This window comes from Acanthochromis polyacanthus, chromosome 4 (genome assembly GCF_021347895.1).
Source record: "Acanthochromis polyacanthus isolate Apoly-LR-REF ecotype Palm Island chromosome 4, KAUST_Apoly_ChrSc, whole genome shotgun sequence".
Taxonomy (NCBI): domain Eukaryota; kingdom Metazoa; phylum Chordata; class Actinopteri; family Pomacentridae; genus Acanthochromis; species Acanthochromis polyacanthus.
Genome location: NC_067116.1, coordinates 20,728,148 through 20,745,448, shown reverse-complemented (window position 1 = coordinate 20,745,448; position 17,301 = coordinate 20,728,148). Strand labels below are relative to the sequence as shown.

The following is a 17,301-nucleotide window of genomic DNA, read 5'->3' as shown; positions in this document are numbered from 1 at the left end:
CTTTCATCAGAATGTAGGTAACAATTTGCTCCACTCACTCGGTATAATACTGGAGAAGGAAACACTGGAGACTCTCTGGAACAGGAAACCATCGTGGTCGTATCCCGTCACCCGCAGGAAGAAGGCCTCATTGGGTGGAATGAACTCAGTGATGTTCCAGAGACTATACGGCTCACGCTCACGGTAGTACCGGATCGGTAAGGTTTTCACTACTTCACCAGTAATTGAGAGAAGCTCTAGCCTGTCAGGCCGAGCAGGAGGAGAAAGTCCAGTGGTGTTCAGAAGGATGTGAGTGGGAATACCTGAAAAGTTGATATGACAGCACAGTACAACAGGTGAAACTAAATAAAACTAGGATAATGTCATTTTTTTACGGGTTGGAAGGGTTAAACACACTGACCTTGGACCGGCCTGCTGGACGTTTTTTTGAAGTCCAGGGTGGGCTTCCTGGAAAATCCAGCTCTGAAGTCAATGGTGCTGAGTCCTGAGATACGGACTGAGTGTCTTCCTTCACTAGAGGTCTGTAAAAAAAAAAATGAAAGAAATCTGTTTTACAGGTATTTACACACGTGGACAAAATTGTTGGTACCCCTCAGTTAAAGAAGGAAAAACCCACAATTCTCACTGAAATCACTTGAAACTCACAAAAGTAACAATAAATAAAAATTTATTGAGAATTAAATAATCAAAATCAGCCATCACTTTTAAATTGTTGATTAACATAATTATTTAAAAAAACAAACTAATGAAATAGGGCTGGACAAAAATGATGGTACCCATAACTTAATATTTTGTTGCACAACCTTTTGAGGCAATCACTGCAATTAAACGATTTCTGTATTTGTCAATGAGCGTTCTGCAGCTGTCAACAGGTATTTTGGCCCACTCCTCATGAGCAAACAGCTCCAGTTGTCTCAGGTTTGATGGGTGTCTTCTCCAAATGGCATGTTTCAGCTCCTTCCACATATGTTCAATGGGATTCAGATCTGGGCTCATAGAAGGCCACTTTAGAATAGTCCAACGCTTTTCTCTCAGCCATTCTTGGGTGTTTTTGGCTGTGTGTTTTGGATCGTTGTCCTGTTGGAAGACCCATGACCTGCGACTGAGACCAAGCTTTCTGACACTAGGCAGCACATTTCTCTCCAGAATGCCTTGATAGTCTTCAGATTTCATCGTACCTTGCACACTTTCAAGACACCCTGTGCCAGATGCAGCAAAGCAGCCCCAAAACATTACTGAGCCTCCTCCATGTTTCACCGTAGGGACAGTGTTCTTTTCTTTGTATGCTTGGTTTTTGAGTCTATGAACATAGAGTTGATGTGCCTTACCAAAAAGCTCCAGTTTGGTCTCATCTGTCCAAAGGACATTCTCCCAGAAGCTTTGTGGCTTGTCAACATGCATTTTTGCAAATTCCAGTCTGGCTTTTTTATGAGTTTTTTTCAGCAGTGGTGTCCTCCTTGGTCGTCTCCCATGAAGTCCACTTTGGCTCAAACAACGACGAATGGTGCGATCTGACACTGATGTACCTTGGCCTTGGAGTTCACCTTTAATTTCTTTGGAGGTTGCTCTGGGCTCTTTGGATACAATTCCAACGATCCGTCTCTTCAATTTGTCATCAATTTTCCTCTTGCGGCCACGTCCAGGGAGGTTGGCTACTGTCCCGTGGGTCTTGAACTTCTGAATAATATGAGCCACTGTTGTCACAGGAACTTCAAGCTGTTTAGAGATGGTCTTATAGCCTTTACCTTTAAGATGTTTGTCTATCATTTTTTTTCGGATGTCCTGGGACAATTCTCTCCTTCGCTTTCTGTTGTCCATGTTCAGTGTGGTACACACCTTTTCACCAAACAGCAGGGTGACTACTTGTCTCCCTTTAAATAGGCAGACTGACTGATTATGAGTTTGGAAACACCTGTGATGTCAATTAAATGACACACCTGAGTTAATCATGTCACTCTGGTCAAATAGTTTTGAATCTTTTATAGAGGTACCATCATTTTTGTCCAGGCCTGTTTCATTAGTTTGTTTTTTTAAATAATTATGTTAATCAACAATTCAAAAGTAATGGCTGTTTTTGATTATTTAATTTTCAATAAATTTTTATTTATTGTTACTTTTGTGAGTTTCAAGTGATTTCAGTGAGAATTGTGGGTTTTTCCTTCTTTAACTGAGGGGTACCAACAATTTTGTCCACGTGTGTATGTCCAGATCCTGGGTCATACGGTAATCTGATTCAGAAAAACTGTTTAGTAATCTGTTCCTCTGACATGATTTTAAAGAACTGCTTCAAAAGCCGTGGGAAAAAAGAAAAAAATTATTGAACAAAGCTTCTTTATTTTAAAATTGTTGAATAAAAAGTATTCGATTTTTGGTCCAGGATTATATTGTCCTAAGGCCTGGTTTGATACTTGATGAGGACAAGCTTTATGGAACTGAGAAAACAAAACAAAGAGGAGTTGTGGCATCAAAGGCTGCGCTGAGTGGGCTAAATGACAGACACAGCTTTAGGATCGTTGTTTAACAGCCTTTTGTGTGCCAACAATCCCTACATGTACAGACATGCCACTTTAGGTAAGTCACTACTGAATGTCGAATATCTCACACCTGAGCTTATGAAACATCCAACATTCACAGATGACCCATTCCGTCTGACATTCATATAGAAATTAACCAAACACAACCACTATAATCAGAGAGTGGGTAATGGCTCGTCAGGTCTTCATCATGTGGAGGTCTTTTGAAGCTTTGCAGCAATAGAGACAGAGTAATTACAATGAAGTGTATGTTGGTGAGAGGTGGAAACTCCTCACCTTAGGTAAAACACCTTGGTGGTTACACAGACATTGACTGACATTGCAGAGCGAGGCACGCAAACCTAAACTGTCATTTGCAACTGCCTGAAATGAAAGAGAATGTGTGGATTCTACAGTGACTAAGTTCTAAACTTGGAATCTCTCTAAAGAGAAAACTACCAAAGAGAGAAATGTGATGCTCACAGTCAAATGGCAAACAACTGCTAAACTAGAGGCGAAACTGCTAAAACAATGAGGCACAGTCTTAAATGCTAATGCCTGCCATCATGAAACACAATACATGCTATGGCCGTTAAACCTGCCCTAATAGCTGCCATAGAATTATCCAGGGCCTTTGGCTCGTTGTAAATGAGGCCATAATTAGGGGAGAGGTTCTTTAAAGGTCACGCTCTTACAAGACAAGAAGAGTGCCTGTTATTAAAACCACTCATTTCCCAATTTCACACCCACCCAGACACACTGACCTGCCCAGGCCTTGGGTACACCATCACCCAGATGAATCAGGTCAGCAGCGCACGATGAGGTTGTAAATTATACAGAATTATACTTTGTAGAGCTGTAAATGTTTCTCATGAGGGTTTTCATACTTCCAGGCTCAAAATGCCACATGGCATGAAAACAAAGATGTGCTTTTATTTTACCATGTCTCCATAGTATAATGAAAACTAAACGCTTATGCCATATTCTACGACACTGGTTCTCAAACTTACTACTCAAAGTTGTTTTTATTACTCCGCCAAGAAACACTGCGGAGTTATGTGACGATCGGTGTACGTTTGTCTGTGAATCTGTCTGTCTGTTACCAGCATTATGCAAGAACGGACTAATGGATTTGGATGAAATATTCAGGGAAAGTCAGAAATGACCACCGATTAGATTTTGGCAGTGATGCAGCTCATAGTCTGAATCCACAGATTTGTTAAGGATTTCCCATTGCAAGATATAGCAGCCAGCAAAGCATCACCATTACCATGACAACAAGTGAATGCCATCTCAGTTAACTGCATCAGATCACTCGACCCACTACATATTTTGGTCACGCAGTTCGAACACATGCCTGTGCTCACTCAAGGTAATTTTTTATTTAGTTAGTTAGTTTGTGGGTCGGTCTATATTAAATGATCAGATTCTATTTTGCTGTGATGTTTGAATACCCAAATTGAGAAATAAACAGTTTTGGTGGAGTACTGCGCTCTCTGAGAGCTTTTCTTGTTCTGCATAAGACATCCAGAATGACCTGTGGTAATAAGATAACATGTTAATATTTGCCTGCAGTCAGTTGCATCAGTCTAAGTAAGTAAGTAAGATTTTATCTTTGTACAATATCTTACAGCAAAGCTGCAAAGCGTTGAACAGGATATAAAGAAAAGAGTAAAAAACAACCTGCATGTAAACCACCAAACACAGAAATAATAAGAATAAACTATAAAAGCAATAAACATAAAATGTAATTCCTGAATTCTTATGCATGATAACAACACAAACTTCACACCTCATTTACACCAGTTGTAGAAATTGTGTGCTTGAGAAAATAAAACATGTTCTGCATTTGTTATTTAGGAGTTGCTTGCAATTTCTTTGGTGCAACGTTAATACACTTCCTACAGCAGTTGACATCACCATGACAACAATGTCAATGACAATGAAACAGCCTAAGCTGCATTCTTTGAGGGGAAATGGTACATGGTCTGCACTTTTATAGCACTTTTCTACTTTGGCAGAATTTATTGCCTTCTACAATGTAACCCCAGCTTTATCTTGCTTAAGGACAGTTTGGCAGGCGGAGACGAGGCTCAAACCATCAACTATGTAATTAGGAGACAAATCACTCTATCTTCAGAGCCACAGCTTCCCACAGTTCGGTGATGCTTACCCCAGGATGCAGCAACAATGCCCTTTGCAAAAACACTGCAGGAATCGTTTTGGGGGATAACTGTCATGCATAGACAATCATTGAAAGCGATAAATCATCAAAAGAGTAGGCCTGGCTTATTGCTTTAGCAAAATCATCAACAGAGCATGTTCAGCATGTAGGTTACTCCTTGATATTAATGTTGCTTCCTGAAGTAAAGGGTGTTTTAAAAACATTAACATGTCAATATCAGACATGGAACAGGGGGAAAAGTTCAGTGAAAAGGATGGTGGAAATGGCAGACTTATATCCAAAGTCTTTATCCAGGGAGTCAGACAAAGATGAATCTAATTGCATCCTCTCATGTGAATTTTCCTCTGTTTTTTGCAAAAGCCGCTTTGAGTTCCTTTAAAAATACCCATTGTTTGAGAATGAAAAGAGAGACAGCAAACACATGAAGAGCAAAATGTAAGCAAAGAAGAAGACAAGGGAAGGTGACCAGCACTGCTCTGTTTTTGAGCTGTTTCCATGCTTTAAAAGTCTAAACTATCATCATGAGGTACAAAACTGAGTATGAAGCTTGGATGCTCTCATTAATGCTGAGGTCAGTGCAGCACATAATACGAGATAACTGTCAGTAGAGCAAATACACACTATGGCAGCATTGTACAGTCACCCACTTCACTGCTGCAGTAATTCACATTCAAGAAATGTAAAAATGATTCGCATCTAACAATGTTAACAGGCACACAAAAATCACAAAGTTTTTAATGTGGGTTTGAAAGACTCTAATGGTAAGTGATGCACAAATACAGGAGCTCTGCTGATATTAAATGTAAACTTATGAGGCAGGTGAAGCATGATGGTTCTGTGACATCTCAAGAAATACATGATGGTAGTCAGTCATTGGTGAAACACATGAGCTTACAGCTTAGAAAGTTTTCAAGCAGCATCGCGGCTTGATCACACCTGGTATCACTTTCTCTCGGTACAAGTTTAAAAAATATTGTATATCTTCTATCCCAACTGCCAATACAGTATTTAGACAGGAATTACATCTGGCATCAAATGTGATTACCACAAAATAAAGATAACACTGTAAGAGCAGTGGGCAACACTAAAGAAGCAGGGGGTGATAATGGAGTGAACTTGCTTTCTACGTATCACGACAATATCCAATTAAAGGCAGATTAAAAAGGATCAAATTCCTTTTCACACACAATCTATGCCCTCGTCCTTACACTGGGATGTCATGGGCCATTAGTGTTACTGAAACCCAGCATGGCAGAACAGCTAAATCCCCCTCAAGTATTTATCCACATTTCTTTGGATGCCCTGGGAAACACAGCTGCAGATGACAAGGAGATAGTTAAGTATTTAAGCCAGATAGAGTGGCGTGGGGACCTGAGGCCGTGTCCAAGAGGAAAAACAAGATGTCTGGAGACAACACAGAGAGCCTTCTGTGTATCTCTGATGGACAGAACTAGTGGACTAAATGCGTTGAGAGGAAGATACATGAGGAAAGAGAAAAAAAGATTCACCAAGTGACAGAGAAGAATTAAAGAAGACAGACTGCGAGGGAGCAAAGACAGAGCCAAACATTACCAAATTAAGAGAGGACGATGCTGTGTCTCTCCTTTTGTATGTCTGTTTAACATCATTTATCCCTATTGAACAGGTCACCATATTGTTGATGTCCGAAAGCATCAAAGCTCTCTAATATAGCATTTAGTCAGATACTAAACAGAGCACTACAGATTATTCACCACAGAGCATCTCTGAATCCCAGAGGTTCACTTACCAGCACGTCAACAGAGCAAAAAAGTGTTATATAGCCACAAAAAAAGCTAATGTAAAAAATCAATCACAAGCTGAAAAAGGTCTGCCAAAGGTAAAGCTGCATATTAAGGAGGGTCTTCTAGTCTGTCACACAGGAGGAAAAAGATGACTAATGTTTCTGCAGTTTTTGCCAGTTTTTCTGTGAGAAAAGGGAAAAAGCTCTTTGCATTGTGACAGATGACTGTATGAAGGTCAGGCTAAATACTAAAATGTGTGACTGGTCCCACATGTTTGATTAAAAAAAGGTTATTTAATGACATTATGAGCACGAGGACAGAATATTTGAAAGTAATAGAAAAAAAGTGTTTGTGAATCCAGTGTTTACTAGAAGTGGCAAAATAAGACTCACTTCGAAAGTAATATAGAAAATGAAATGGATTTGTAGGCAACAACTGGATGAAAAGACCATGCCATTTATTAAATGAATGTCATAACTAATGTAAAAGAATCTAGAGCGAATGAACAAACATTTCAGTCCATACATGCATTCTTATCTGCTCGTAGAAATGCTTTGCTTTGAGAGGGAATGTTGAGATGATACAGTTTTTCATCCAGTCCTCTTCCCTGTAAATCAACCGGGTTCTTGACCATAACACAGCTATGCAGACATGAGGTAAAGTGTCCCACCAGGGGCCTACTGAGAATACAGGGGCCATCGAAGCCCCATCAACAAATCACTCAGGTAAAAATGCTTGTCATTTCCCAACATCTGTCTCTGGCACTGCAGCAGTCAAATGCGTGACCTTCTTTGCATTATGTTGGCCGCAGGGTGCCACCAGTTTCATAGAAACATAGCAGGTTGTGTTGACAGCAGAGGCCTTGGACATGTTTTATCTTTACCAGGGCTGTCCTAAAAATGTCTCAAACGTGTCTTTCTAGTCACGTTTTTGTTCTGGGATGTGCTTTCACCAGACAACACGCATGCTAAATTGATTACATATCGCCGTATCTCAACATGCTGATATATTACTGCAGTAATTCAGCTTAAGAACTTTCCTCAAGGACACGGCTCCCTCCTGGGGTGTGAGCTGCGACCTCATTCCAAGGTTATACTACCAAACTATTTTGCAGTAGGTCTTTTCAAGAGACGCCTCAGCTCTGGGAATTGCTAGAAGCCTGTAATTTTACACGTGTTTCCAGGTAAAGAGTGAATTGTTTACCTTGATAGACCACATCCCAGGCTGTGGGTCCTTGATGTTGACAACTTTGGCAGAGTTGGGAATGTGCAAGAGCTCAGTCAGGCCGTCACTCTTCCCCACAAGCTTCCCTGGAGGGCAAACATGGATACTGAGGCAATTATTTACTTTTTCTGCAGCTTTGACTGATACAAATTAATTCTTACACTTCTTGGTGAATGGCTGCTGAATTATTTACACTAAAAGGGGAATACAAAGGCACAAGGTAGAGTTTATACATCCACTAAAATACTGTAAGTAAAAGAACATGTGGTCTAGGTATGTGTCCCAGATGCTGTTGGAATCTGTACTATAATAGAGAGAAAAATGCAGTGTACTCAGTTTACTTCACATTGCCTTGTGTACTGTAGTTCAGTTGTTACAATTACTGGTGTCCTAGTTTTTGTAGCCTAACCTCCTACCAGCCCGGTGAAGATTGTCCAAGATGTACTGATCTGCTTTTAAACTCCATTGCTGCTGTGCTGGAAGTTTCTTGATGCAGCATTTGCCCAGTTATTTACAAAACAGACCCAGAAAAAAATGCCATCCGGTATTTGTGTTTCAAAGTGTAAAATGGAAGATTCATATCAATTCTGTATTTCACATTTAAGCTTTCAATTTAATTAATAAACATAAAAAAATGTCCATTTTGGTGGATTCTGCAAGCTTACGTGCAGCACAAATGCTACAAATCCATCTGAAAAATGGATCATTTTGAGAATCTCACTGGCATTTCTATAAATATATGATAACATTGATCATACCCTGGGGGGTTTTAATCTCGATGTTGGGTGCTGGGCCGCTGAGGGCCACTGTGACTTCCTTGAGGCTGGGGTCAAAAGGTATCTGCCAAGTGTTGCTGACCCCACTGAAATGGTCGGTGGACAGCAGGTGGACCTTTGAAGACTGCACCGCCTCCTCTACCCATTTAAGAACCTACAGTAAAGGAGATGTAAAGAATTAGACATAATTTATGTCATGTGAAATGTGCTCTAGGATTCTGTAATGTATAGAAGCTGTATCTCTATTAAAACACCTGACACTAAATAGACAATGAAGTTCATATGACAGTTTCAATAATACATGGATTAATTAAATAACTGCCAGCTAACACACACTCACAAACACACTCATTTATCCCGCCAGCTGCATGCAAGGTCGTATCTTAAACATGTGAAAGTTTCATCAGGACGTTTCCAACACTCCCCCTGTGATCTGCCCCTCTATTTCCTCACTCCCAATGGTGAACCTAACTGCTACTGTGTGAGGCCCAGAAACTATTTTATCCAGAATTTATGAGGGAATGGGAATTTGTACCAAGAGAGTAATACAACACATTCATCTCAAAAAGACTAATCAAAGCACTGGATGCAGGGGGAAAAAATAAATGATTTGAATTGTATGTATTCAAATTCTTCATTTTGCACTTTTTTTTTTTTGTCAATTAACGGTATCTCTCAAAAGCAGTTACAAAACCATTTTTTCATTACTCTACTGCTTGCATCTTAATCTGACCTGTTTGCAGTGACTAGAAAAGGAGCGGTGCTGCTTTTAATCTTGAAAATGTTTTTAGTAAAACATGTTGCTCATCGGCCAAGAGATAGAAAATTACTGTAGAGCGACTCATGCAGTCTTCATAGAAAACTGTTAAAAATCTAGATGCCTTCCTTCACTAGCAAGGAATCGTGTCTCACACTAGTAAAGCAGCAGTACCGTTCAAGCTTCTGGTTTTGACTCATTTCCCCAGTCCAAGATTGCTGATTTACATTTCTTGGAAAGGTTAAAAAGAGCAACGGTAGGCATCAATCAAATAAATGCTTCCTGCACATTTGATCTGGAGTCCAGACATGAACGTGGGCACAGCAGAAGAAATGAGAGGCTGTAAAATCTTCTGCTGTTATTTTATTTACACGACTTAGGAAGGAAACTCAGGCCAAGTTTAAATGATTTGATCACTGCGACCAAGACGTGTATCTTGAGACCAGAAATGCTGTGCTTCTGACTCGGAAACCTGAAAACTTGTACTTGAAAAGAAGCAAAGAGATCAGAAGTATGTCTCAGATTTCTGCTCCATAATGCTCTTACCTCATTGACTTGTTTCTTGTCTAGATGGAAGACCTGCCCAGAGCTTGTAGAGGCAATCTCCTCATACACCTTGTAGCCGATATGAGCTCTGTCATCACAGTCCCCCGTCAGCACAAACACCACCTACAAACATGCACACACAGATATGAGAAAGCAGTCTGTTTGATTCTGAACCTGAAATAATGTGGATTAAAGAAAGCGGCCCCCAAACCTGTGACTGTTTCTGCTGAATGAGCTGCAGAACTTCATGGGTCAGCTTGTAATCTTTAGAACGGGCATCTGTGAAGACGTAAATGAAGGATCCCGGCAAGGAGATCTCCAAGGCAATCTTAATGGCACCAATGCTCATCTCTGGACAGTCCCCACCTCCCTGCGAGGGACAAGAAAATCATCAGCAAACAGTGTTCATGTTCATGTATTCAGGCATACTTAATGTGTGAGTTTATAAGTTCCCAGCAGAGGTATCTGGTTTGAAAAGCAAATGTGTTTGCAACATTATGCTATCTAAAGAAATCTGTTTAGATTGAGTCTTTTGTTTGTTATTGCACTGGTATACACATACATACATACATCACTTGGGATGCAGTCTAATCTATGTGAAGGACAAAGAGCTGCTCTCTCCAGCACTGTGGGTGGTATGTCTGATTAGAGTCGAGAAGAATGTAACAGAAAATTCAACAATGTCTGAATTACAGAATGTTGTACCTTTAACGGATTGATAGGGTTAGAAAGGTTAACTATCCCATATCTGAAAAGGAAATGTCCTTCCTGTATCACCTTCAATAAAATTGCGACAAACATAGCACAAGCCTCCCACGTCAGCTGTGCTCCACAAATGGCGGAACACAACAGAGAGCCTACGGCATTGATTGGCCTCCAAATTTCGCAGACCTCCATCCACATGAGCATCTGCACATGCACCAGAACACACTGGTGCCCCAAAGGGTCTACTCTGGAATTTACAGGATCCAAAATTTTTCACTGCCATGGGACACCCCCAGAGATCCCACATCCATGGTTAGTGAGAGTTACCTCCACAATATTAGGCAGGTGGTTTTAATGTTGTGACTGATTGCGGTGTTGATCTTGGAGTTGAAATAATATCCAGCCAACGAAACAGAGAAAGAAGTGAAAATAGAATAGTTTTCCAACAATAGTGACATGAACAACTAACAAAGATGCATGAAAGTATCTGTGAAAGTTCATTCTTCTGGTCTGCTACCACCCCGTCTCTGTCTAGTCTGAGAAAAACAAATATTTTCTGCAGCCTTCCAAAAGACACACTTCTGTTTGTCTGAGGGGTTCAGTAGTTAGATAGGATGCATCTCCCTCAAGAGAAACATCTGGAATGGGGTGACCCATGATTTCAGGTCAGGGAGTGGGGTGAAAGGTGAAGAGACAGGACTCCTCTTTCTTGTGTGAACCCCAACATCTCCCATCCACTCCCCCATGATTCTTTGTTGTCAACGAAACTAAGCCTGATAACCTCTCTGTGCACTTTTGTTCTTAAAGCTTAAAAATAAATGTTGCCTCACTTCTTCTTGTTTTCTGTCAAGCACAACTGCATTCATGACAGAAACTTTTCGATTTCAAGAAAAATGTCAATTCCAAAGAGCATATTTTCCATGCTCCCGGGCCAAAATCTCTTCACCAGTTTTGCAGGTGAAGAGGTGAGGGGAGAAAAAATACACTCAGGAATGAAGCAGCAAGTGAGAGGAAACTGGATCCCTTCCATGCTACACACAACACGCTCGCACACCAGATTAACAATAGGACATGCCAAGGATGCACAGACACTAGCCAAAGTCTGCTGTCAAAGGATCTCTGAATGGTAGTGTCTTTGTAGTTCTTGGTTGCATTCTTGTATTTAAATATATGTAGTTTTGCAGCTTTTGTTCTTTGCTCAAATCAAACACCAGAAAAATCCTGCACAACTTCCCTTCTATCTCCAAGTAATTACAGAAAAATTTGGAGCTGGCAGCTCTCTGTTTAGCTGTCCAGGCAATGTATGTTTTTGTTTATACATTTGTTTGTAATGGTGCAGGAAGGAAAGAAAGGGAAGAGGGTTTTTTTGGTTTGCATTGAAGCCAACATATGACCAAACCCTGTAATAATAGATTCCCTAGTTATGAAAATGAACTCAAAATTTTCTTGTAAAAGTGAAGCAAAATACATTTCCCCTTGAGACTTCTTTCATCTTCCAGCGTAGAACGACTGACAAAACTTCTTAATCAGCTCACAAATGTTCCTGCCCAGACGTCTGGCATGACCACAGTCTGCTGCCTTTATCAAGGCCAGATGACCTGAGGATCCAGGCTACTGCTGCCGTTTCCTCATTTTGATGAATGCGATCTCTGAACCCACCTGAACGTACAGCTCTCTCAGCTCATACTGGAACTTCTTTGGGTCTGTTGTGATTGTTACGGGTCCAATTTCTGAAAAGAAACAACACAAAAGAGGCTGCGTGATTAATAGGGCCACAGGCTCAAGTCTGCATCTGATGAATAACTGAAAGAATTTTTATTTCCTAAATTCCACTTTTGAGCCAAATATTAGTTTTGGCAAGTGCTTACGGATGTCCAGATTAAAATGTCACAATATGAACTGTAGTGAAGAAAACCTCAGGAAAGAAGATATATTTAACTAGCAGAGGAAAGGAAAGAAAACAATGTGAGAAAGATACATGCCGATGTTAGGAATGATAACGGAAGAGCGTTATCATAGTCCTAAAATGCTTCAAGACACAGATAACATGTGTACTGACTACAAACTGAGAAACAGAAACAGTCAATAGTATCTATAGCATAGTGCAGGGTTTTTTAATCTGTACGACATGCATCTGTCATATTTAGACTCCAACTGGTACAAAATAATCACGTTATTGAAATAAACCTTGGATGGGAAAAACTGAGAACAAGACGATGGAACACAAAACCTATATATAAAGTATGTTAAGCAAAGGCGTGCAATTTGTTTCCATTATCTACTCAAGTAGAGAATATTTCCTCAAAATTATTATTTTGCCTGAAATATTTTTCAGTAAAAGATAAAGCCTTCAAATGTCTTGTTTTGTGCAACAGATAATCCAAAACTCCACTGTGTAGTATAATACACATCAAAACATCACATTTTCACATCAAACTAGAACCAATGAGTTATCTGTAAAATTACTAACATAGCAAATTAAATATTAAAATGCTGCCATTTATATCTCAACTGGCTAGCTAATTAATTAACCATTCATTGCATCTTTATATGTCAACACAGGTGACATATAAAACCCTCCCTGCCATTTGTTGTGTTAGTGTCTGTGGTGGCAGAAGAAAGACTTTTCAGTTAAGCTGTTGTGATGTTGCTGTGTCAGTAGGACTTGGCGCAAATGACGCCACCTTCCACTGTATCATAAAACTGCTGTACCACCACATAGTGACAACATGGCCTCTCCTCTACCTCTGCCAGTGTCGGTAGTCGCTGATGTTTCTCAGCTTACTTTGTTCTATCTGTTAATGAGCTGCTAAGCCCCTTCCTGAGTCAAATTGTGTGACTTCAGTCACTGCAGCTGTGCTGTGGAATGAGACTGATGAGGGGCTGCAAAAAAATCACGCTCACATACACATGCACACACAGCGCAGTCCTGCTCATGCAAGCAGATTGGAAAACAAGGGTTCCCTTGTTTAAGAGAGGGCAATTAGACAAAGGATCCCTGACTTTTGAAAAAGGATACAGTTTGAACAGTTTTACAACAGTCTTCAACTCTGCCTAGAGGCCAGGGGCCGAATGAGAAATTTCGCTCTTTGGTGGAGTGTTGTGACTTCCCAAACATTTTCAGCATGGAGAAATTTCAGTTCTTTGTTCCTCTTATATGATTTGTTTTTCAAAGTTAACCATTTATAGTTTATCGTGTTCCTAAACCACATGGAATGTAGAGTCATTATTTACTTTTTATGTAGCTGTCATCACCTTGTATTTCTTCTTGAAAAGCACTTTACAAGCATTTTTAATTTATAAAATAACATACACAAAGAAGCAAGAAGTCTTTTTCCAAATGACCCAAATTTTGGCTTCGTTGTAAATCCTCAAGGTGGAGTGAAGGAACATTTGTGGCGATCAGAGACGCTTTTTAAAACTAACATGGAAATGTGTCTGGCTGCTCTCAACGGAACATGTATCTTGGGCCAAGCTTTTCACAGATGGAAAAGTTGACATCTCTTTCCTTATGGGAGAAGTTCCCATGGCTGTTGTAATTATTCTTTAGACTGTTTTGGCTATGATGCCCCTAACCACTGCCACCCTCTTTGCACCAGCGATGTGGAAAACCATTGCTAAAATGACTTCTAAATTATACGAGATGAAATAAATCTGATTCTTTAAACTCTAGCGTTGTAATGATCTCAGATGTTGACATTAAATAAAGATAATGCTACTGTTTGTCATTGCCTTTCTCTTTAAATGAATATCTTTATTTACATTTGGAAGCCTGAAAGAGGATGTTTGTGCTTTTCCAGTAGCACCATGCCAGTCACACAGTTACAGTCATGTCTTGAAGCTTCTTTGTTCCAGAAGTCCACTGCTCACTTGTGAGAGCTATGTGCCATAGGGCACCTCATTAAAACTAGATTACAGAGAAATTATGAAAGTGCTAAAATCCCAAAAGCATTTTTTGTGGGAGGTCTGGAGAATCAAAGTTGAGCTCAAAGGATTTGTTGTAACTATCCCTTAGATTAAACAGAACTCCCCTGAGTTCTTGAGTGGTGGTGGTAGGCGTGTTTGCTTTGCTAGAGTCATCAGATGGACACCTTTATTCAGTGCTTTTTCATTGATAAACCTACAACACTCCTAGAGGCCTCATCCAAGTGCATCCCACTCTGTTTTTATCCTGTTCTATAGGTGACCTTAGAGCCAGGACCAGATCTTTTCTCCTCAGCCAAAGCCAGTTAGTGTGACACTAAGAGACTTCTGACAATTACCTTGCCCGATGGGACTAAGTAGTCAATCTTGCAATTAATGGACATTTACCTCTTGAGCCACGGCCAACATTAATTCTACCTTCTTCCACCCACATAGATCCTTCCAGGTGAGTTTGCCATGATCCAGGTTTGCCCATGATGTCCATTGACTCTACTTGGCCCATGAGACTTCCCTTACATTTTGCATGGTCTCTTCCTGCTGGCAGACCTCAATAACTTTTAGCTTCTGCTGCTGGACTGATATTATTATGTGTCAAGTGGGACATCTCATCACAAAATCAAAACCACCTCTGCTAAGCTGTACCTGATCTACAATGTCTCCAAGCAGAAGAGCAGATTGCGGATACTCTAATCTGTGTCTCTAAAGCTTGCATTGTACCATTGACCAAAGCTCTTGACAGACAGTTCCAACACTGTTGGAATGGATATGTCGAGGTTGTAGAATCTCTGGCCTGTAAGTTTCCTCTTATGGATTTACTGAGGTCAAACTTCAGTCATACCTACTTGATGTTTGACAAAAGCTTTTCCACTAGATGCTTTGTACATGTAACAGTTGGGGTCTAAGTGGTCAGTCGTTCATGTAAGCATCAATCAGAGTCAAGATCTGTGCACTTCATGCATTGTATTCCTACAACGCATTTGGATATCCAGTTGATCAGTTGATTCCATTGCCATGGTGAAGGCTAGAGGGGAGATGGTGCAGCTTGCCATTATTCATACTTGAACAGTATATTCTGTTGTTCTCAGATAGAAACACAGATTTTGGAGGTAGAAAAGGTTGCATACGCATAAAATCAAAAATGTTCTCCTCTCATTTATCATTTTGAGTGTTATGAACACATATCTGAGGACTGAGAATGCAAAACCACATGTTGTGGCTACATAGAGTACATAAGGAAAACAGTTTCCTGGCTTCCACATAGAAAGTAGGCTTAAAGTCTATTCAGTGATGACAAAAAACACATAAGGGTTGTGAAAATGGTTTAGCGAATAAAGTTGCTGTGAAAAAAAATGTGACAAAAGGAACAACGGGTGAGAAAATGACTATCACAACTAAATATAATTAGGATCCGCACTGCATTCTGTTTTCTTGATCTGATAGTGGTGCTAATTGTTGACACGATGATTCAAGGCAAATAATTAAACCAATGAGTTCAGCCCTCAAAACATTTTACAGCATTTATCTGCAATGCCTGTACAAGCATGAATCTACAAATCACATGTGAGCTTAAACACTAACAGAACATCTAATGGAATGGGCAACTGTCCAATGGTAAATACAGTTTCACCTCCTCTGACGTTCAGGCTTGAGGTAATTTGCTCTGAATCATTCGGGCATTTACTGTGCAGTGAGATTCTCTTTCCTGACAACATCAGCATTAAGGAATTCCAAGGCTGATCCATGGGCAGTTCAAACCCCTTAGTGTCCTCTGACCAAATAAACTCCAATTTTGGCAACAATAAATAAGCGTTCTGAAGCTGATGCATGACAGACAATTGAAGGAAACATTGTCATAACTCTCATATTCTTTAGTGACGTTTCTGTAAAGCTGTGGACATGAGTTCATGTGACAGTTTGGGAAAGATAAATGCTCTACATATGCTCTGTGCTCACTTGGTCCAAGACTTTCTGCCACAGAGTTTAATTAGCAGTGCCAGCAATCACATTTACAGTCAACATTTGTTTTCATTTTTTCCTCCCTAAAGGCAAAGACCTGAAAATGTCACAGTTGTTCTGGTTTATAGAAGCTTAATCACAGAGCCCCAGAAACCCACTGCTGTGGTGATGCAAAACAATACTGACCTGAGGAGCCTCTCAAGCGTAACTTCTGTTCATCAATTCCAGCAGCAAAATACGACAGTGGAGGATTGTGGCCTTTTCCCTATTTACAGTCACTGGTTCATTCATGGATCAAGACTTTTATTTAAAAAATGTGCCACATTTTTCAAACTGATTTAATTAGCCACTGCACGGTACACTACGAGTACACGTTGACCATCCAGATTTTAACTCGTAAAAATTTAACATATCATAATCAGACCAGCCCCAATTGCTGGCAAGCAGCTCAGAAGGTTGACTGGATCTGTAAACCGCGAACGTTAGCAGACGATCTGGCCCCAACATCGGTTCAGACCAAGGTCCCAAACCAGACTTCTCCTGGAGGGTAGGTCTACCCAAACCTCCTAGTGTGAGCCCCACTTCATTGACTATAAAATTGGTCAGGTAAACGAGATTCTGCGGCTTTTCCCCAGCCAACAAAATCCAACAGGTTACACAACACAACGCTGTTACAGCACTTAACAGCAGCAGGGGCTGTAAACAAAAACTGCTGTCTGTCATTCTGCTGACTCAGGGTAAAATCTGCCAAAATGAGAGTGGCTGTCATGTTGACAGTCAGCTATGGGGCATAATTCACTTAATCAACCCCACTGGGAGAACACATGAGAAACAGCACATGGGGCAATGTGTGTGTGTTGGTGAGTCCAGCAATAAACATACTGCATACACGGGAGCAAACGTGTGCAGACAGCAATCTGAGGCAGGAATAAATGCACAAACAAGCATACGC

The 17,301-nt window shown here is 40.4% G+C and overlaps 1 protein-coding gene across 1 annotated transcript in view; it reads right to left on the bottom strand.

The window, feature by feature from the left end:
• The window catches only part of hmcn1 (hemicentin 1), a 115,053-nt gene that overhangs the window by 81,993 nt on the left and 15,759 nt on the right, over nucleotides 1-17,301 (bottom strand). The window contains exons 2-8 of the mRNA XM_051947682.1: nucleotides 12,129-12,199; nucleotides 9,976-10,134; nucleotides 9,765-9,887; nucleotides 8,444-8,615; nucleotides 7,665-7,771; nucleotides 401-521; nucleotides 39-302 (exon numbers count right to left, since the gene is read on the bottom strand). Of these exons, the coding sequence (XP_051803642.1) occupies nucleotides 39-302; nucleotides 401-521; nucleotides 7,665-7,771; nucleotides 8,444-8,615; nucleotides 9,765-9,887; nucleotides 9,976-10,134; nucleotides 12,129-12,199 (1,017 nt within the window). The remainder of the gene's footprint in view (nucleotides 1-38; nucleotides 303-400; nucleotides 522-7,664; nucleotides 7,772-8,443; nucleotides 8,616-9,764; nucleotides 9,888-9,975; nucleotides 10,135-12,128; nucleotides 12,200-17,301) is intronic.